Source organism: Pituophis catenifer, unplaced genomic scaffold, assembly GCF_029215685.1.
Source record: "Pituophis catenifer annectens isolate HBS135680 unplaced genomic scaffold, rPitCat1.0.hap2 SCAF_1, whole genome shotgun sequence".
NCBI classification, from domain to species: Eukaryota; Metazoa; Chordata; class Lepidosauria; order Squamata; family Colubridae; genus Pituophis; species Pituophis catenifer.
The window spans coordinates 43,844,030-43,866,757 of NW_027256881.1; the positions used below are offsets into that span (position 1 = coordinate 43,844,030).

At 39.2% G+C, this 22,728-nt stretch overlaps 1 protein-coding gene across 2 annotated transcripts; it reads left to right on the forward strand.

Annotated features, from left to right (window-relative positions):
• Positions 1-4,602: 4,602 nt before the first annotated feature.
• On the forward strand, positions 4,603-22,521 carry KCNG3 (potassium voltage-gated channel modifier subfamily G member 3). Of its 2 annotated transcripts, none has more exons than XM_070948501.1 (2): positions 4,603-5,315; positions 21,876-22,521. In XM_070948501.1, exons 1-2 carry the CDS (start codon positions 4,603-4,605, stop codon positions 22,519-22,521), a joined length of 1,359 nt encoding a protein of 452 aa, XP_070804602.1. The 2 variants fall into 2 exon arrangements, with proteins under 2 accessions (XP_070804602.1, XP_070804611.1); XM_070948510.1 differs by having other exon boundaries at positions 4,603-5,282.
• The last annotated feature ends 207 nt before the right edge of the window (positions 22,522-22,728 follow it).

Genomic DNA, 22,728 nt, shown 5'->3' on the forward strand with positions numbered 1-22,728 from the left:
TAAGTATAAAAAAGAAGACAGACTATTACCTTAACAACAAAAAAAGATGAGTAATTAGGTTGTTAATGAAAAGAGCTGGCAAAATAACAGATCTGATGCAACTTACGAATCAAATATTGAACACTCCTACAGAGCTCATCAAAGTAATGAATGCACTATAAATGACATAATTAGAACAAGAAAAAGTATCAGAATGCCTAAACAAGGATTACAAACACTATGCATCTTAGCAGCAACTGATAAAATGAAGAAACTTCTGGACAAGGAATGCATAAGAAAGAATTCAGGCTGAGAGACATGCTAGAACAACTGCTGCCCTCTAAGGATAAGATCCCCAAAAGAAGCACTAGGCGTGTGAATAAAATAAAGTGCTAGTGTGTAGACAATTAAACAGTATTCCTGTTTATATACAGAATTTTTTAAAAAATACAGAATTTTTTCAAAAAGGTGAAATGAATATTAGGCTAGAAAAACATGGGAAAGTCTTTACTGAAGATCTATTTCCCAAAAAGTATTGGAGAATACATTAATAAACACCCCCCCAAAAAACTGGGAGGAAAATTATCAAATATTGTTGATAATTGACATTTTGCTCCCTAAAAACAGGTAGAATATAAGGGCATAACAGTTGAGTTCAGTTTTATGTTAGCAATAAAAAAAAACTAGATACAAGGTAAAATATCAGCTCACAATTCACTGATCTGTCAAACATTATTTGAAAAGCCATTTTATTTTTTAAAAAACATTCTTTAGACCCAAATTCATTGAGCAAACAGAGGTTTTCTGGAAAAGGAATGTGGAGATTTGATGGAATAAAATTGAGAACCTTGGGGGCAGGTCTTCCCCATCTTCTTAGAAAATCAATGTACGCTTAAAGGAATAGATGAAATGACTTTAGCTATGACCTCTAGTGGACATGATACAATAAAGCATGAAATTTTGACTACTCAAAACATTTCTTCCAGAGGCATATGGTTTGATCTGACACTGTGTACTCTGTCTGACCCTGCCTGCTGCATGGGCTATTTTGAGAGCAGGGACTGGATACGGTGTATTTTGAAGGGATTCAGTTAAAATATTTTGCCTCAGTAGACTAAGAAAAGAGAGAGAGCCTTGCTCAGTTCTAGGAGGCTGTGCTCATCTCTGTTTCCTAGCTGAGCCGAAAGTGCAGGGAACACAGTAATCTTCCCACCGAAGAGGCACTTATTTATCTACTTGCATTTACATGCTTTCAAACTGCTAGGAGAGCCTCCCTCTTTAGGGATCAGTAATAGATTAATAGTATGGCAAGCTTCCTAATAGGGCAGGAGGAGGACCCAACTGTCTTCAGCCCTTAGCATCATCAGATCAGCCTTGGAGAATAACTTTTGACTAAAACACAATGCTGTGAAATGATCTGATAAACAGCATCCTTTGATAGGCATTAAAGGCAGTTTAAAAACCCAGCAAATCTCTGACCAACCTGGGATGCATACACAAAACAGTAATTATTAGTAATTTGCAAAATATTATATACTGTCTTCATCACAACTCAAATAAATTATACTCTAATACCTTGGTCATTGTTTTTAGTCATTTGATAGAAAGCTCTTTAAACCTGACCTCATTTAATTCCATTAGCATGCATCTATCATTCCTGAAATCATACTTAAAAATAAAAGAAAATGTAATATATTTCATTTTTCTTTCTACTCTTCTCTGTATTTGTATCTAAGCACTTTCTCAAATGTTGGATCACAATATAAACACAACCAATACAAATAGATTCAAAGGTTTCTTGCATATTTACAATACTTTGAGTGTATTTGGATTAATTATACATAGAAAGAAGATTTTAGTATTTAAATCTGTTCCCAATATATTTGTGCCAGTTATAGACATACCAGCTAAACAGAACTGTATAGTTCAGAAGAGAAAATGGGCATCAGTCCAATTATAAATGGAAATGGCTAATGGATTTTATGCTAAAGTGCAAAGATATGAGGATTCTGCTCTGACTTGTTGTGAATAAAAATGATCCTTGTCACATGCCTCAAGTGGAAAAAAAAACATTTGATTGCACGGATGAGCCATTTACATTCCAATTATCAATGACAGATATCATACAATATCTTAAATTCAAAGCTGATATAAAGTCACTGACTATAAGGAACTGCCTCATGCTCAGTCAGAGTATGGGGTTTCTTAATTCAGTTCTTGTAACCCTGACCGGCAGCTCTCCAAGGTTTCATAATTGGGAACATTTTCAACTTTTCTTGGAGAAACTGAAAGTTGGCCCTTTTCCATATAAACTATTGTGTTCGATCTCTAAACATAACCCCTCCTCTTTTTATTCCCACAAAGACTGTATGAAATGAGTTATAGTAAATATTGGGTATGGTTTCAATTAGCTGAAGGGAAATACACATATAGTTTCCTTTCTATTAAAGGGCAAAATGATGAAAAGTAGCAAGATTAGAAATCAAGAAAAGCTAAGGACCAAGTACAGAAAAAAGCATTTCAAGGGTAGAAAGTACTTAAAGGGACAGCTAAGTTACTATAACTTTTAGGGGGACTGTATAGGCTTCGCTTCACGTTGTCATCAAGTGCATGTTAAAATGTATGTGGGGAGGGGAGGAATAAGAAGCTTCAAAGGATGTGTATCAGTAGTGGTTATATAGAAGCACACATGGTACATATGCCATCTGATTCCAAGAAACTTTAAATAAACAAGAGGAAAGGTAGTGATCAAATATTTCTGCTTCACTAGTTTGTAAAGCATGTGTTAGATGAACGTAATGCCTACATTTGCTAAGGGTTTTTTGTCCAAGTCTGCACTACAAAAAAATAAGAATTTCATTATTCCCTTCCTCCCATTTTTTTTTCCTCCAGAAGCTCTAAACATAACCAAGGTACCAATTCTAAAAGAATCAACAGCTACTGCAAGTCAGTTTCCTCCCGGCAGTTGCTCTCCAGATAGACTACAGCTCCTATTATTCCTAGCCACCAAGGTCGTTTGGAGAAGGCTATATATATATGCATTGCATCGGGTTAGAGAAGCTTGTTTCAAACATCCAGAAAGTATACTTACTGTACTCCAAGTCCAGAAGGATAAAAGTGTTTTAAAGATAAAGGTTCCCCTCGCATGTATGTGATGTTACCTTCCCACCAAAGGTGGTCCCTGTTTTTCTACTTGCATTTTTTACGAGCTTTTGAACTGCTAGGTTGGCAGAAGCTGGGACAAGTAAGGGGAGCTCACCCCATTACTTGCCACTAGGGATTCGAACCGCTGAACTGCCGACCTTTCGATTTTGCGTCCCTCAAAAGTGCTTTATAATCAGTTAATAAATAAATAAATAACTTTATTGTCATTGTACGTGTATACACAGTATACCCATACAACGAAATTCACTTAACACCCAAAGACCAGGTCCAACACATATAACAATCCCCAAACACCCTCCCACCCACCACAATTCTCCACCCCTAAATCACCCAAACATCCACACAATAGACCAAGTGATACCGTCCAACAGCTCACTGATGGTGGCCCTTTATTTTTAAATGGTGGCACATTTAAATTGATATAAATGCGCTAGAGCCCGCGAAACAAAATAATAAGGAAAAAAAATCACGGAGGTATACCAATTAAAACTTTTTTTTTCTCCCCATTCAGTCAGTCCTGTCAATTTTTTCGTAAAATTGCTGGTCTGGGAAAGAAATCAGAACTTTTTAATCAATGCGAATGAAAGATTCTCAACTGAGAGACCAGAGAATGTTGAGGAGGGAATAAAGGAAGGAAAACTCCGCCGAGCAAGACTGGAAAATCCGCTGGTCGAAAGAAAACGCGACCGCCAGCAAGGCGCTTGATTGATCAAGAGCGAAAAGCGCAGGGAATTCTCTCAGGCGCTTCTACTCTCCTCCCAGCATAGCCGGAGAGAGGCAACTCCGCTGCTTGGGAAGGGAGGAAAGGCGGGAGGGAGGGAGCGAGCGAGGGAAGAGGCGTGTCTCTTCCCCACCGCCTCCGTCTCCGCTCCGAAAGCCGCTGGGCATCTCAGCCTGAGAGCGTCGCTGTCAGAGCCGGTGCCGCGCGGCGCTAAGCAAGGTTGCGCGCAGCTGAGGAGCTCAGAACCGACCTAACTTCGCAGGAGTTTTCCCTCAGCTCCTTCAGCCATGCGCTCGACGGCCAGCCGGGTTTTGGTCAGAGGAGGCGGCGGCGCCGGCTTCGGCTGCGCTTCTGTACAAGCTGCCCCGGGCACTTCGGGAGCCGCGTGCTCCGGGCGCAAAGAGGCGCCCGACGCCACCCCTCGCTGAAGCCAGAGGCGTCGCCAAGACTGGGTTGTTCGAGGAGGCGCACCGCCGCGCGCTCGACGCCTTGCCAGGACAGCAGAGCCGCCGTTCCCGCCTGGTGGACGGCGAAGGGGGGAGGGGCGGGGGGCGGGAAGAGGTAAGTGGGGGGGAGTGAAGGGACCGAGAGAACCCAAAGAGCGCCCGCCTGCCCGAAGAGAAGCCAGGCGAGGCAGCCGGACCCCGCCCTTCCCGGCCCCGCTCCTCGGGGGCTGAAGGCAGCCGGAGCCGCCGTTTCCCCCCTCGCGCCCCCCCTTCTGTCCCCCCCCACAAGCCATGACCTTTGGCCGGGGTGGCCCGCCGGTGGTGGTGTTGAACGTGGGGGGCACCCGCTACTCTTTCTCCCGGGAGGTGCTGAAGGACTTTCCCCTCCGGCGGGTGAGCCGCCTGCACGGGTGCCTGTCGGAACAAGACGTGCTCGAGGTGTGCGACGACTACGACCGCGAGCGGAACGAGTACTTCTTCGACCGGCACTCCGAAGCCTTCGGCTTTATCCTGCTGTACGTGCGCTACGGCCACCTGCGCTTCGTGCCCCACATGTGTGAACTCTCCTTCTACAACGAGATGATCTACTGGGGCCTGGAGGGATCCCACCTGGACTATTGCTGCCAGCGCCGGCTGGACGACCGCATGTCCGATACTTATACCTTCTATTCGGCGGAAGACATCCGGACGGAGCCCTCCGGAGGCGGGAGCGGCAGTAGCAAAAGCAGCGGCCAGCCCGAGCAGCCCAAGGGCCAGGAGAGCGGCGATCCGGTGGCCCCACCTGGCGCCGGCGAGAAGAAATGGCTGGAAAGGATGAGGAGAACTTTCGAGGAGCCCACCTCGTCGGTGGCCGCCCAGATCCTGGCCACCGTTTCCATCCTGTTCGTCATCGTCTCCATGGTGGTGCTGTGTGCCAGCACCATGCCGGAGTGGCGAACGGCTGAGAACCGAAGCCTGGAGGAGCAGAGCAGGTACACAGCAGACTCAATCAGGGAGCCTTCAGGGTAGGATGAAGTGATTAATATTTCCCCCATCGGTGGTGTGACCTCTGTCCCATCTGGTCTTCTCTGTGTCTTCTTCTGCCAGCATCAGTTTGCCACATTGGAGATCCCAACTCATTACCATCTCATTTGGCAAGGGGTAAGCTTGGTTTAACAACCAGGTGGTTCTTAAAAACCAGATAAGTAACTTCTAGGGGTCTGTATACCAACACAACTTATATATGGGTTCGGCTTTCCTGGGAATTAAGGTTAAATTTAACTGGGCTTACTTCAGGCTACTAAAAAAATCGAATTCACTGTGTGAGTCTTGTAGCGTCTACAGGTAAAACCTCCTTGAGCTCCAGTGAAACTGATAAAATAATGCTGAAACTAATCAGTCAGCCAAGTTTTCTGGACTATAGTGACTGCTTTGGAACAAATAAATGGCCTCTTGGTATCGTGCAAAAATGTGTTATCCCTTTCATTGGAAGGATTCTGTTCTTCCCCAGAGAAGTCTGTTAAAGTTGTTTTATACAGAAGCTTCCAAATTTCATTCTGAGAATCCTTCCGTCAAACGGTATTTAACTTGGGAAAATCACATAGAGGCAGAAAAAAAATCTTCATTGTTCTCAGACATTTTCTATCAGTTCTGGCTATAGGAAGAAATGTAATGAACGTTAGGTGTGTACTAACCTCATGTTCAGTGCCAGGTAAGTGGCTTACAAGCCATTTAGAACTAAGGAAAGCAGCCTTTTTGAATCTGTTTTATTTTGTTTTTACCAAAAACCCTAAGACCCACCCACCAGAGTCAGGCGCAAAGACATCATACACACCAGTTAAAGAACAGGGTGTCTTTCAGCACATTCTGAGCCTAAGAATTTATTTTTGGTAACCAGACTGAACTCTCAGTTCCACAAAAATCTCCTCATGGTTAACCCAAGCCTTGTTAATTTCTGCATCTTAATTTAGAAGAAAAAGATTCCTACTGATAAACTGCAGATCTGCCAAGGATCAACCAGTAGAACTCAATTTACATTTTGTTCATCTTGCCCAGAACATATCTCCAAGACTCCCTTGTGAAAGTTCTTATATTTTTTATGGAAGTTTAAAAAAAGTTTGAAAAAAAAAATAGGTTTGAGATTTCAGTTTGAGATTAATCAGGTTGGAACCAACATTATCTGGCAACTTAGAAGCCAGCACTGAAATTTGTCCTGCTTTTCCTCAGATTTGTTGGCTCTGAACCACAACTATTATATAGCATCTCCATCTGAACTGGTTCATTCAAAGTGTGATAGAATTCAGAATACCCAAAATCCAGAATACCTAAATAGAATGGCCACTGTCTTTGCTCGACAGATATCTGACATTGTAATTGCAATACCTTAGGAGGGGTGCCAAGTTGGGAAAAGGGTCAAGGCAAATCCTAAATTGTCCCACAGATCACCAACTTTTTCAAAGATTATGGATTTTATAATACATTCAATCATGCATCAAACAAACATATATTTGTATTATATACAGACAGCTTTTGATGGTTTATCCCATGGAATAAGAAACAAGTGAGTGGATATATTTTCTTGGATTGTTTTTTGATGCTGTTAAGAATATACCTATAATGGTATTCTTCCATTTGTCTAATGTAGATCTATGAAAGCTTAATTACTTCCACCCACAGACGCTGGGCCAGTAATAGTATTATCTTAATTATCTTTGTGTCCCAAGTAAGAGAGGAAAATATGCCAGATTTCATTTGCTTCAAATGCCCATTATTCCTGGAATATTTTCTCTTTAGAAAATAATCTATGCCATTGATTTTGCAGAATCATAGCCTTAAAATACTCTTGTATCTGCAGTTCTGATTTTTTTCTACTTTCCACCATGGTTGCAGTCATCCAGATTTCCCCCCTTCCCCCAAGTTTTACAGTACTCAAAAGAAGTGATAGGAAAAGCTTATTATATTATTATGCAATTGCACCTGCTGCCACTGAAGTACTGGAAACTGTGATTATTGCTATTTATCCTGCCCCCCCCCCAAGTAAATCATTATTATAAAATAATCATCTTACTTTTTGAATAATCTTCCCATACCTATATACAAACTCCAAATTGAAACCTATATGTTTAAGAGGAAGCTTTCCAAACAGGTTACCAAAAGCGTTGCCAACCAGTTTTGCCTGAATTGGAGAAAGGGACATTTGAATTTAAATGGTGGTGGAGTCATGTGTCCTGTTTCTACAGTCTGATTGCAACCATCATATTGTACTTTACACCTGTACATACTCTTGACTTGTTCTTTAATGGAACCAAAAGATTGCACCAATTGAAATAGTCTTAGCTCAACGAGTTATTTCAAGAAGCAGGATTGCCACATGGATTCTGCAACTTGAAAAGGGCTACAAAATAAGGTATGCTTCAAATTAAAGAACACTTTATAACCTTAATGTGAGCAACCTTATTAGTGTCATCACTCACATCCTGATTAGGCATACAGATATACCGTGCTCTATTTTGCTTCCTTATATATATCAAGATCTGAATACAGTAAGATTTTTTTAATCCCATAGACATGAAACAAGTATTTTAAACAGTGTAGTTGATATGTTTAGCTGATTTGTGTTTACACAATGCATTGATATTTTATTTAAATATGAAATTTTTCATGAAATTATGAAATTTTATACAAAAAATAGGATAAAATGACCTTTAAATCTGAGTAAGATGAAGTAATCTTTTAGTCCATAAACCAGCAAAGCTACCTAGTATCTTCTATTAATGAGCCTAATGATCTCCACCATATTTATTTCAAGTTTTTCCTAAGTATATGTTTTGGTTTTAAGGAGCATGGGTCATGGGCTAATCATCCAATAGGGTTGCTTTAGTGGTGTGATGAAAGCAGCTTTAACACACACCCCCTCCCCAAAAGATCAGTTTGACAAGTAATAACATATAGTGATATCTCTTCTATGAACAGATGTTATGTATACATATCTAACATATATAAAATATAGTACTGTTCATTTAAAAATTTATATCCTCACATTCCTGACATGCCTGCCAATGGCAGATGATGATGATGATGGGTTGTCATAATGAGCTTTATAACAGCCATTCTTATAGACTAGGCTACTTACAAATATGAAACAATAAAACAGTTAAACCCCATAGACACTGGGCCTAAAACAATCAAACCATATCAAACCAGGGCCCCCACAAACACATGAAGGGCCCCACAAACACATCAACCTCTGGCCTGAAACGAAAGTGCTTTTCTTCTTATGTGTAACAGTAACAGAGTTGGAAGGGACCTTGGAGGTCATCTAGTCCAACCCTCTCCTCACGCAGGAGACCTATACTAGGGATTCGAACAGCCGGACTGCCGACCTTTCTGATCGACAAGCTCAGCGTCTTAGCCACTGAGCCCTCTAGCCAGACAGTGCTTTGGGTGTTGTCCATATCTCCGGAGGGAAGCTGTTCCAGAGGAAAGGGATTGTAACATAGAAGGCATACTTCCTTGGTCCCATAAGATGACTTGTTTATTAGAAGGGGCAGGGAGGGAACCCACTTTGCCAAAATGCATTTAGCAGGCAGAAATACTTAAAAACAAACAATCTCTCAGGTACTCAGGCCCTATGCCAGTTTACAGTGCAACAATGAAGTACAACAAATAACATCAATTAAACCAGAGAGAATAAAAAAGTAATAAATGTTACCACACACCAGTGATCATATAAAGTCTTAAAAACTGTAGAGATTAAAAAGAACAGAAGAGAATATTTTTAGCTCAGGATTGAACTGTGGGGTCCTTGGTTCTCCCTGAGCTTGGTTGTGGGTTTTTGTTTTTTTTTTTTGCAAACATTTCATTACCAAACTAGGTAATCTCATCAGTGCACCAAGGACCTCACATTACAAAGAACCCTTGCTATACCAATAGATCTTTAGTTTTCTATTAAAATCTGCCAGGAGGGTGGGGATCCACTTCTTTTTTGCCAATGGTAAATAATTCGCACAAATGTGTGTTATTGAGTTCTACATAATATACCGAATACATGCAATGAAAAAAGACACACATCTGCCTTATAGAGTCCTAGAATTGAAAAGATCTCAAAAGTCATCTAGTCTCACATCCTGCCACTGGAGGAAATTTAGTGTTATATTACCTGTAGGAGATGGCCAGCTATCCAAAAGGCTGTAAGTAATGTTAAAGAGGTTTGTTTTATTGAACAGATCAAGTAGCTGTTAGTTAAATAAATTTCATGATTATAAATCTTTTCATGAAAGAACTGGCTGAAATTCAAAAGCCAAAGATTTTTAAGGCTACAATTTTTCTGTTTTTTGCCATCACATTAAGAATATATGGACTACTCTGAAGGAACAAGAAAAGTTCTGGAAATGTTTTTGATTTTGTTTTGTTTATGCATCCCCCCCCAGTTTGTTTTTATTTTCTGAGCAACAAGATTGGTCTCCCAATCTCCCAAATGTGCTAACATCACATCTGTTTGTTCACTTTAATCGTAACAATTTGCAGAATTTGTCTGCAAGCTGCTTAGTTATACTGATTGATAATGTGACTCAGCACTAACACAGACCAGTTTATTTTCAGCTGAATATTTTTTCAGGGGCCCTGATATTCTCCTGCACGTGGTTGTTGTCTTTTCATACAGACATTTCATCATTAGATTACTAGGTAATGATAACAAACTAGCACTGATGATGTTACCTAATCAAACGTCTGCAAGGAAACAACCAAGCTCAGAGAGACCCCTCATTTCAACCCTGAGCTACAAATATTCTTCTTTAACTGTAGAATATTTTTTTTCCTACAGTTTTTTCCATACTTCTGTTTAAACCTTAGCTGTACCCATATAGGCATGTTTTTGGATAACTCTGGTTCCAGATGAAGATTTACATCCACATGAATTTCAAAAAACACTGGTTGATCACCTCAACCTTTGAGAGCTGTATGCAATGAAATTTCATCTTAATGTATGCTGATTAGTGTACATTCAAAGTGACAATAAAGTTATTATTCTATTCTATTCTTAAGGTAGACCTAGATTCAGCTGCCTATGTAGATCTTTCTTACTTTGTCAAAATTGCCAATTGTTCTACAGATACCTCATTTCACAGCACTGTTGTCATTGCAAGAACATCCAAGTTTGTGAGCACTTTAGTACCTGGTGGTTCATATATAATCTTAAACCAATAGTTTTGGGGCTAATACCAACCTTTTATTTTTCTTAACTGTTTTTTCAATCACTAAGTAGTACAGGGGATGTGGCAGTCAAGTATGACAACAGAAAAGAAGAGATGGGAGTTTCAATGCATTTCTTCAATTTGGCTTTTGTTAAACTACTGAAAATTTAATATATGCATCTTACAAATCCATTTTTTTATTTAAATAAAGAAACTACTATCTTAATTTGGCAGTTTGCTGATGAATTTTGGCAGAATGATCCAGGAGATGCAACAAGAGGCAGGAAGACACCTTATTGTTGGCAGTTTGGCCTTCCATGCATTCTTTTTTGTCTTAATGAGATATGTGAACAGCTTAACCTAAAATTGCATTAGTTTGTTTTTGGAAAAAAATCTAACAATGCACTCACAATTTTATTTTGGGGTATTATGTAAGCTTGCTTTATCTGAGCTGCAAAACTTTAGAAAACCACTCACTGGCAGCTGTGTGAAAACTTATTCTGCAAGTTACAAGGCTCATGTTGGCTAGTCTTTGTGCATCATAAATGCACAAAGCACATCATAAGTGCACAAAATGCACCTGATAAACTAAACAGACACCCAACCTTTGGTGGTTAATAGCTACGTTTGGAATAATTTGGAGCAAATTATTTGCTTCTCATCTTTGGAGGACAATCTTTTTTCCTAATATTATTTTTCCAATCCTCTAGAATTTAATAATTATGAAGTTGGAAGCCGTGGCCTTCCATTTTGTAATCTTTTTTTTTTTTTTTTGCATTTTATTAGATACTTAGAAAAGTTTAAGTTTCAACTTGTAACAATGGAACACAAATGTGGTTTGTTTGGGTGTTATTTTTTTAAGAGGGCAAGTAAAAGTGAATAGAACACATAAAAAGAGTATCATAATTTAGTTGTATAGATGTTAGCAATCTTAATACACAAGCAAATGTCTTCAAAAGATTTGAGCTTCTTTAGAAATTTCAGGAGTTTCAGGTATTTGTAGTATATGGTGCTTTTGTTGATGCAGTTTTATTCACTTTAAGTAGGACTATTTCAGATCCAATAATCCAGATTGGCATGCATATTTTTGAGAATGAAAGATAGCAAGAAAAAAATGTTTGTATGATGATATCATATGTTGAGTATTTTATTTGTAATGTAGTCTTCCAGAACAGATTGTGGAAGTGCAGATTAGTTGTCTTTTAGTTGAGAACTCTAGCCTTATATCCTAATTCTGCATGTTTGGATTAGAAAAAAAAAATCCACTAAGTGAAGTACAAATAACTGTCAAACAATGTATTGCAGATTAACGTATAAGATTACTTCGTGGTCTCTAAAAATATCAGGTTTGCTTTCCATGCGTAGCTGTCCCCTTCTGCTCTCAAGAATAAATAAATTATCACAATTAAGGAAGAAAATATAATGCATTTGCAACCCACAGTATTTCAGCAGGGAATATAAAAGAACCCAGTTGCTGGTGTTGCATATTGAAAACAATTTGTGGATATTCTTGGGCAAAATCTCATCATCATCATTTGCAAAATAGCTTTTTTCTTTTTTGCTAAGTTAAGCACCTGATTCCCAAAGAAATCAATAATATATTTATGCTTTGCATTTAATTGCGCTCTTATTAGAGGAAGCAGGTAGCAATAGCCTCCTGACAAAAATCAAGTCATTCAAGTAACCAGCCAAATATCACTGCATGGAAACATGGGAATCTCCAAAGAGAGGAAGACTGAATCATAAGTATCCATGGCCAGTCAGAGAAAAGCTCTGTTTTTATTATCTCTTAATGGTGGCTGATTTTTTCTGAGGCAAGATTTACCTGGCCGTTTGCAATCCACAGCCACTTGGTGTTTTTTACAGCCAAGGGATTTACCACAGTTCTGAGACAGCTGCAAGCCTTGTATGTCCATAGGTCCCTGTAACATAGCGAGCAAGCTATGGATGAGCCTTAAAACAATGAAGCAGGCAGGCAGGGCACCTGCCTCAGCTCTGCCCTAAAAACAAAATGCAGTCCCCAAGGCAACAATCATACATACTTCATTCTCTTTGTTCCCACTGAAACTACAAGAAAAGCTTAACTCAGCCATGAGATTAATAAGAAAAGAGGGAAAAAAGGGAAGAAGGGGACAAAGCAGCAAAGTACAGAACAATCACTTATGAATAAAGACAAATATATGTGTCCCAGGATAATATTGTCTGGGTCAAAGGCAAAACCTCTGGTCCCGGTAACAGATCCAGACTGGATCCGGAAACAATAACTTAGCCTGTTATTTGGATTGTGTGGATATGAGAAACCACAAACTTAAGGTTGCTTAATACGCATTCCTTTTTCTTTAAATGTTCTAGGACAGTGAAGGCTAACCTTTTTGCCATCGCGTGCCAAAAGCGGAGGGAGCATGGGCACCCATAATTCAATGCGCCCCACCCCCTACGCATGCACACACGACCCCCCGGCGCTCCCCCCACTTTTGGCACGTGAAGGCACGTGATGGCACGGTGGGCCATGTAGGCCTGTTTTTCACTTTCTCCAGGCTCCAGAGGCTTTCTTGGAGCCTGGGGAGGGTGAAAACAACTTTCCCCATACCCCTGGAGGCTCTTCGGAAGCCGGAAATGACCTGTTTCCAAACTTCCAGTGGGCCCAGAAGGCCCGAAAATCAGCTGGCCGGCGTGCGCATGCGCACTGGAGCTGAGCTAGGGCAACACTCGCGTGCCCTCAGATATGGCTCTGCGTGCCACCTGTGGCATGCGTGCCATAGGTTCGCCATCACGGTTCTAGGATGATGGCATGAGCAAAGTTGCTGTTTTTAAAAGAATGCTTGTGTTACCTTGATGAGGATGAATTACGGGGAGAAAAATTTTGCTAGTCTAATATAACATCTTAAAACCATTACGTGTATATATAATGTAACCATATTGTTTGAAAAACAGGATGGTAGTTATCATGGGAATAAACATGTGGAAAATAATACACAGCAGGTTTTCCCTTTCTTCTGTGAAAGAGGAATGGAAGAGCTGAGCTTGAATTTCTTTAGCTTTTGAAAACGTAAGCTCCATTTTTCACTTGGTTGCAAATGGCAGAGACCTCATAAAGGACCTTGGCCTGTGAATTTCATTTCACAGTAAATGAATTCTGAGCATAACCTATTGAATTATATGCTATGGAAAATCTAATCCTGGGAAGCTTTTTTAGTGCTTTAGTGTAATAGGTAATAGGCAATACTACCTGACACTATGAAACCACATAGAACACATGCACACTAATCCTGTAATGACAGTAAATCTGTCTAGTGGATGCTTTTAGAGCTTTAGAGATGAATTTAGAAATTTGTTAGCCTCAGAAACAAGACTGAGCCATCCAGCTCTTAACACCATATGTATGAGGCGTGAGTCTGGTTGTATTTAGCTGAGCATAAAATGACTGGATTCTTAAACAGAATTAAACCTCAGCATCTGGTTCTGCAAATGTTAGCTACCATTAACTAGGCAGCTAATCATATCAATCAAAAGCTATCATTTTGCTGATTGATATTCTAAAGAATGTCAATACTGTAGCAGAATACTCATACTTGAATGAAAACTAAAACTTTTGTTATAAACTAAAAGAAAGTTGGCAATCTTATCCTGTAAGCATTTAAACTTCATTTTAAATTCCCCTTAAAATATAGATAACTATGGTAAGACATATTTACACCACATTCAAATCCACAAAAGAATCCACAAATCCTTTTAAATTTTTAGTTGTATGACTAGACCTCAATTTGGAGCATTCAGTAGAGTTGGATTAGTTTCCCATCAGTCTTAACAGTACAGTTACCATAGATAGGCTTGCTGAGGTACTGGAAATTGTTGTCTAATCCAGCTGCTTTAGGAAGAAAAGCTAAGGACATATTTACCGTTTTTAGCACATGCTAAACACTGCAGCAAATGTATATGCATTTTTTTCCTGGGGAAAACTTCACAATTTAATGGGATTTACTTTCAGTGAAGTAGACAGAATTGTGGCTTAAGATTTTGCTTTGTTTGTACTGAATGGTATGTCTTCAAGTTTAGGAATTGATAAGCAGAGGATTGTCAGTTTCCAAATATGTTATTACCAACTGGCTTTGAAGCTTAGGGAGATAAAATGGATAAAGGCCAAAGGAAGCAACAAGAAGGCTTATTTGGTTTTTGAAGAAAGGGAGAACAGATAGGACCTCCAGTGCATCAAACATAGTTGCACAAAACCTCTTGAACTGGGGTTAGGGTAAAAGGAGGAACTATTTGATAATTTGATCTGGTGCTCAATTGTCTCCCTGCAAGATTACTTAGGAGCCCCTTAGCTCTTATGGGCAAGTCACCCTTTTTCTTCCTTTGTAGCATCATTCTCTAAATCAGGGTATCAAACTTGATAACATTGAGAGCTGTATCAAGGTTGTGTTTGACCTTGGGGGGCCGGGGTCGGTATGGCCAGGTGGGCGTGGCTAGTTTGTGGTGGCCCAAGCACTCTGCCAGCAAAAAATGGGCTCTCAAGCTCCGTTTTTGGCTGCCACAGCATCCTGCAACCCTCTGCCAGTTAAAACGGAGCTCGCGGCCTCCCTAGCTCCTTTTTCACTGGCAGAGGGTTTCAGGAAGCCGTGGCAGCCAAAAACGGCACTCGCGAGCCCATTTTCGCTGGCAGAAGCACTGCAGGCTGGTCGTTCGCTGTTTCCAGGGCGGTCCCATGGACAAGATCTAAGTACCCCTCAGGCCGAATCCGCCCCCCCCCCAGGCCTTGAATTTGACACCCCTGCTCTTATTATACACTGAACTATTTTGGAGGCAGATCTAAAATATGGGACAGAGCTACATTGCTACATTGGCTTATGCTATTTGGAGTGATACTGAGAACTAAGAGTTGTTTTCTTTCCCTCCCTCTTTCTCATGCTAAAAAAATTGCTGGCTCTTAAACATTGGAAGGATAATAAATGTTACACGAGTTCCGTTTTAGCACATATTTGCATCATATTTATAAGCTTCATCTTATAAACATTATGTGAAATCCATATAAGGATTTCATATAGTAGAACTTGAAAAAATGCTAATATTTTTGAAAAGGATTTTAATCAGTGACCAGTGTTAATCAAACTGGACCAATAGTTCCATAGAATTATAGAATCATAGGGCTGGAAGGGACCTTGGAGGTCTTGTAGTCCAATCTCTTGCTCAAGGCAGGAGTTCTTATACCATTCTGGACAAATTGTTGTCCAATCTTTTCTTGAAAACTTCCAGTAATGGAACATCCACAACCCTGGGAAGCAAGCTGTTCCATTGCTTAATCACTCTGTCAGAAAATTCCTTCTCATTTCCAGTTGACTCTCCATGAGCTTCCACCCATTGCTTCCTGTCCTGCCCTCAGTTGCTATGGAGAATAAATTGACATCCTCTTCCGCATGACAGCCCTTCAGATATTGAAAGACTGCTATCTTTATTAAGCTAAACATACCTAATTCCCTTAGTCATTCATTGTATGGTTTAGTCTTCAGGCCCCTTATCATCTTTAATGCTCTTCTCTGCACTGTTTTTTGAATCGTGGTTTCCAGAACTGGTTGCAATATTGCAAGTGTGGCCTCACCAGTATAGTATAAAGCAGTACTATCACTTCCCTTGATCTTGATGCTATCCTTCTCTTGATGCAGCCTAGATGCATTGGGCTTTTGGCAGCTGCCACACACTACTGATTCATATTTAAGCGACCACCAGGACACCTAAATCCCTCTCAGAGATACTACTTTTGAGCCAGGTACCTCCTATTCTATACCTATGCAAATGGTTTTTCCTACCTACTTTTCTCACCATTGAACTGATCTGATTGGATTGGTTCCAATGCTCAAGTCTGTCAAGATCCACAAATCTTGAGCTCATCTTCCAAAGTGTTAACTTTCCCCCTTTGGTTGTTGTCATCTGTAAATTTGATGAGTTTCCCCTTCTATCCTCTCGTCTAGATCATTTATGAGGATTTTGAAGAGCACCAGGCCCAAAACTTTGAGGTACCCCACTTCATGCTTCCATCCATGTAGATGTACATGGAATGGTCCACTTCATCAATACTTATTGAAGTCCAAGTACACTATATCCACAGTATTTCTCTGATACACTAATTTAATCGCTTTATCATAGAAAATAATAAAGTTGGTCTGTTGATCTGGCATGATCTGTTTTTAACAAACCCGTGCTGGCTTCCAGTAATTGCCTTGTTCATTTCTAGATGTGCACAAAAGTGCTGCTTGATTTTTTTCTTTTCCCAGGAGTTTTGTAGGTATGGATGTTAAGCTGATTGGTCGGTAGTTTCCTGTAGTTTTTTGTCATTGGAACCACATAAGCTCTTTTCCAGACCTTTGACAGTTCCCCTGTGCTCCAGGAGTTCTAAAAGATTTCATTCATAAATCTTATCGATTTTGCCTATTTTGACCTGCATTCCTGTTCTGTCTCCCATAGTGCTGCTTTTGATAGGTTGGGCTATTTTCCTTTTTGCGTAAAGGCAGAGGAAAGAAGGAATTAAGCAGTTGTACTTTTTCCCTGCCTGTTTGATCTGTCATAGGATAGATTTATGCAAGGGTGGGTACAGAAAGAACAACTGTGAAGGAGATTGTTGGCATAGGCAAGAATGAGGAATAGCAAATATAAAACAAGCAAAATAAATACAAATAGCATTGTGCTAGATTTGATGAGCCACGGAATCCTAAGTATACTTGGAAGTAAATCTTCCTTCTGAACAAATAATAAACATTATTCTACCCCAAATTCACATTTACTTTTAAACAATTCAAAAAAGGGATTGGGATTGTGTAAGGGTAGCGGTGGAAATATGCTGTTGGTTTCTACAGGTCCTTTGATGCAAGAATAAAAGCACATCCTCATCCACAAACTGATGTTGTCAAGTTTAATCACAGGCTGTCTTGTCTTTTGTTTTCCCCCCCCCTTCATGTTTCTTGTCTTGTATATTCCATTTTATTCAGATATTTAGTGGATGATGAGGCCACTCCTTTGATTTTTTCTATTTTTAGCTCTCAACAAATTTGCAGAAAAATTTAATAAAACTTTGTAAAGGAAAATGTGCAATTTGCAACTGAAAGCTGTTTTGACAGCTCAGAATATAATTACTTTGAATACAACAAACTAGCCTTATTACTGATTAAAAAAAAATTCTGAAGCCGTTTAAACTAGAAGTCTGTTTTATTTAAGTCTTCTCCCTAAAACCAAAAATTAACAAAGTAATTAAATGAAAGGACTGGTTTAGAGTAATCTCCCAAGACTCAGAGACCTAAGTTTAGAATAATCATACAATTGGTAAAATAATTTTCTTAGAAGTGTAATAAATATTCTAAATTAAAGAAAGTTGAATTCAAAAGAAATAAAATGACCCTATCTATTGGAATATTTAGTTTAATTATTTTTCATGTCAGCTCTCTCTGTGTCCCTGCAAGTAATGCTGAACCACAATTTTGAATGAGTTTAATTCCTAAACATATGGGAAATTCTTGGAGATTCAAAGTCCCTGCTCTCCTTCTGGTAAACTCTGAAGATCTGGTTCTTTCTCCAGGCCTTCGATTAGGATGAATGGAGGAGGAGGAGGAGGAGGAGGAGGAGGAGGAGGAGGAGGAGGAGGAGGAGGAGGAGGAGGTAGGCCTTTGTGAGAGTTCACTTGTGGGTCATTCCTTCCGGTAAGCTGTTGTTATTTTTTGACTAATTATTTTTCATCCTCTGCCTGCCTAGACTCATTTGGAGTCAGGTGCCCTTATAAATATGTCAAATAAATCAGGGGTCTCCAACCTTGGCAACTTTGTGGACTTCAACTCCTAGAATTCTGGGAGTTGAAGTCCATAAGTCTTAAAGTTGCCAAGGTTGGAGACCCCTGAAATAAATAGTATCCTCCCAAATCTTAGCAGAGCACCAGATTAGAAAATATTACTACGTTCTCCATTGGAACTAATTTTTTTTAAAAAAAGGATTGTAGTTCAGCATTACAAGGTGGGGGAGGTATACAGGAATTGTTTACATTACTACTGAGTAGATATATAGCTTATTGTATAACATATTACTCTATATTTATTTACTTTTTTGTTCCTTAACAGAATTATGTATGGAACTAAATTGGAAACCACAGTCCAGGGTAAACCAAGATTGCATAATTCATTGTTTAAACTAAAAATAATCAGAGCAAAGTTAACATGTACCACTCTGAAATAAAATGTCGCCATTGTTGCATTTATTAGGATTTTGACAGATTCTGCTACTCTTCATCAGGAAACAGGTTTCAGAAAGCAGAATGAAGAGTAAATAATAAAACAAGAATAAAACAAGACAGAGAAGGCTTCCCTGATGAAATGGAGGAAAATATGCGTAATTGAATAGTTTAGGCTCTATTATGAATTAGAGCATTCAGGTTATGTTCAGGTTATGTTAGATGAGCAGAACTAATCCGCCCATTTTTAAAAATACATAATCTAGTTCTTATTTGGATATGTTTCTAGTCTTAGGTGACATACATTCTCTTGATAGGTAGTGAACTAAATGTAAATCATGTTATTAAGTTTAAATAATATGTAAAGAATGATTGGCCAAGCTCTCAATACCATTGTCTCTCTAAAATGCAATGATAATAATTATAAAGGATTGAAAAACAAAGTTAAAACACTCTACCCACAAATTAAGTAAAAAAAAAACACCCACCCATTTCAATACAAAAAGATTGCACCATATTTGCCTGAAAAAAAAATCAGTCTTCAATTTAAGGTATTTCCCTTCCCCATTCCCCCACCAACAACAACTCTAAAGACAAACCAACAACCCTAAAGACAAACAACCCTAAAGACAATTTTCTACATTGTAGAAAAACTACAATGTAGACAAAAGCCCTGTGGCATGTTGAGTTTCCAGTATGAGTACTAATTCTATTTGAATTCAGTCCTGTAAATTTCCCCTTCCTTGATAAATGGGTTTAGGTCACACACACACACACACAACTATCATAAACCTTACTTGAAAAAATAGCAAAGATAGGACAAACAAAAATATTAACTGAATTAATAATTACTGATTATTAATTACTGATAAAATAAGGTACTGAGTTTATAACATTTATTATCTAGATGCATATACCAACCATTATGTTTCGGCACACAGAAATCATTCCTACACAGAAGCACAGAAACATACCTTTCTACTTCCAGAGAAACAATAAAGAAATAGGAAATAGATGGAGATGAAGTGAGGGGAAGGAGTAGCTTTACACAGAATGAAAGAAAAAAGAAATCCTGCTTAGACTTTAGAAAAGGGATTAAAATTGATCAGGAAAATATCTTCAAACAAACCTTCAGGCATCTATGCTTTTCAACAGTGATACCTTCAGTCATTTGCATCATCTCCCCATTTTTTATTTATTTATTTTTTTTTTGTTCTCAATGACAGTTTCTTTTCTTTTCATTCAATTCACAGGTAAGTATTTTGAAGGAAATACTTTCCTTTCTTGGTGAAAATCGTACGGAAGTATTGAAACATCGTATACAGTGGAGATGGATATAAAACAGCCTGAGCCAAAAGTACAACTATGGGAGGACTCTGTGATTAACTGTTTTAACGTATCTCCATCAGGGCCGGATTTAGATGAAAAGAGGCCCTAGGCTATTCCACTTATGAGGCCCTTTCACCTATAGTGAAAGTGTAATTTTAATTTTGCTAACAATTTGAATGTAGGCCCCTCTTGATCTTGAGACCCTAGGCTGAAGCCTAGTTAGCCTATAGGAAAATCTGGCCCTGATCTCCATTGTGGAATGACAAATGCTGAAATGATTCCAGCTTTGGAGTTTTCTTCCTGAGTTTTGCTCATCTTGCCATAGGATTTTGCTTACTTTGGCATCCCATTTTGACTTCCAGAGACTGGGTCTGAATTTTCAGACTCTTTTAGCTGCAACATAAGGGAAGAAGTGGGCAAAGAAAGGGGTGGGGTTCTCTTTTCAATACCCAGCTGATAGAAGTCTAAGAAATGCAGAAATGAAAACCAAGTGAATTTCAAAATGTCATTTTTGCCATTTTGGAATTAATTCAGGAAAACAGTAGGGTAGAACCTCTGATGGTGTTATACAGTGTTCTTTGGGCCCTTTTTATATACATGGACAATTTGGACATGGAGCCCAAATTGTGCAAAGAGATTGGTTGAGGTCCCTCAGTGCAGCCCCCCCACCCAATTTTCAGAATTACAGTGCAAGTGCTCTCTTCCTTATGCATTACAACTTCTGGAATAATAGCACTGCTAGACTGGAACCTCTGCTTTGTTTTAAACTTTGCTGTTTTGAAGAAACAGCAAGGATATAGTTTAGCATGATTTTAGAGGTGGGAAGAAGTTGAGTGATCATTGTAGAGCGTCCTTTCCCAACAAACCAGGTCTTTTAGATGAGTTGGAATTTAATCTCCCTAAGTAGAACTATCACATCTGGTGTGCAAATATCTGGATGCCCACTGGATAGAAACCAACTCTTCTTTGCTCTTTACTGGACATCTGGAACATTGCAACCCTACCATACTATGCTAGCTCAAAGAATGGCCAACTGAAGTCCAACATGTATGGAGATTACCTAATCTATGGAAGCTTTGGATCTCCTTTGGCTTTTATTTTGATGACTCAGGTTGCTGCAATGATTAACTCTGTGTTCTGTTCAAAAAGCATTAGGCATGTCTGAGCATGATATTCAGCTTGAATCAGAAGAATCATCAATGTTTTAGAGCTTTTGTTTGAATTCTAACATTTCTGCTGCTCTTTCAAGGTTGTAATAACAGAGAGCCGTTCCATTCTGTTTCGTGATTTCAAATGCTTTGGAGGACTGCTTGAGGTATTTTACTGCTGAATAATAATCATTCATCCAGAAAAGCATTTTAAATGGCCCAACACTAGTATTTTGAAGAGGTATTCACAGAGAAATTAAACTGCAGTATAGTTTGAACCAAATATAGGAATATTAAATTGTTTCACACATATATACAACTCACTCCTTCCAAAATCAAAGAAGTAAATGAAAAGATATATGAAACATTTAACCTGACCGACATCTTAAAGTCCTCAGATTTTAATGATAATAATAATAATCCCTTCTCTTAGAAATCAAAATATTTTTAAAATAGCTTTAGGAAAACATAACCAGGTGAGAGATGTACATAGATGACTTATAACATAATGATTTTTGGAAAGACAGACAATAAGCAGAGATCTGTATAAAGCCCAATTTGACTTTGAATTTGGCACGCTTGTCTACTAAAAGTCTGAGTCTATGTCTGTGTAAAAGTGTCCATTAAAGACGCCTCTAGCATTGAAAAATATTCTCAATGAAGAGTTTCAAAGAAATGTAATAGTTTTGCCTATGTTCTTTTTGACAGGATAATTGAAGCAATTTGCATCGGCTGGTTCACGGCAGAGTGCATTGTGAGGTTCATTGTCTCCAAAGACAAGTGTGAGTTTGTTAAGAGACCACTGAACATCATTGACTTGCTGGCTATCACTCCGTATTATATTTCTGTGCTGATGACAATTTTTACAGGGGAGAATTCTCAGCTTCAGAGGGCCGGAGTCACCTTACGGGTTCTGAGAATGATGCGGATTTTTTGGGTTATTAAATTGGCCCGCCACTTCATCGGCCTCCAGACACTCGGACTGACTTTGAAGCGATGCTACAGGGAGATGGTGATGCTGCTCGTCTTTGTTTGTGTTGCAATGGCAATTTTCAGTGCTCTTGCCCAGCTTCTTGAACACGGACTGAAAATAGGAAAGCCCAATGAAGGCTATGCAAGCATTCCTGCTGCTTGCTGGTGGGTTATCATCTCCATGACCACAGTTGGTTATGGGGATGTTTGTCCAATCACGATACCTGGAAGGATTCTTGGAGGGATTTGTGTAGTCAGTGGAATTGTTTTGCTAGCCCTGCCTATTACATTCATCTACCACAGCTTTGTGCAGTGTTACCATGAGCTCAAGTTCCGGTCTGCTAGGTATAGCAGAAGTCTTTCTGCAGAATTTTTAGATTAACAAATAGCACATATTGCATTTCATAGCAGAACTTAATATAGTGAAGAAAGTAGTAAGTTCTTCCTCATTGTTTTCCATCTTGGTGTCTGAGGAATTATGAAGCTGGTACAATACTCTATGACTTAAGAGGAATATCTCCCTGTTCTGTTTGAGGGAAGGTCTGTTTGAGGGAAGGTCACTTGCTCTTCACCTCAGAAGAGCCGAGAT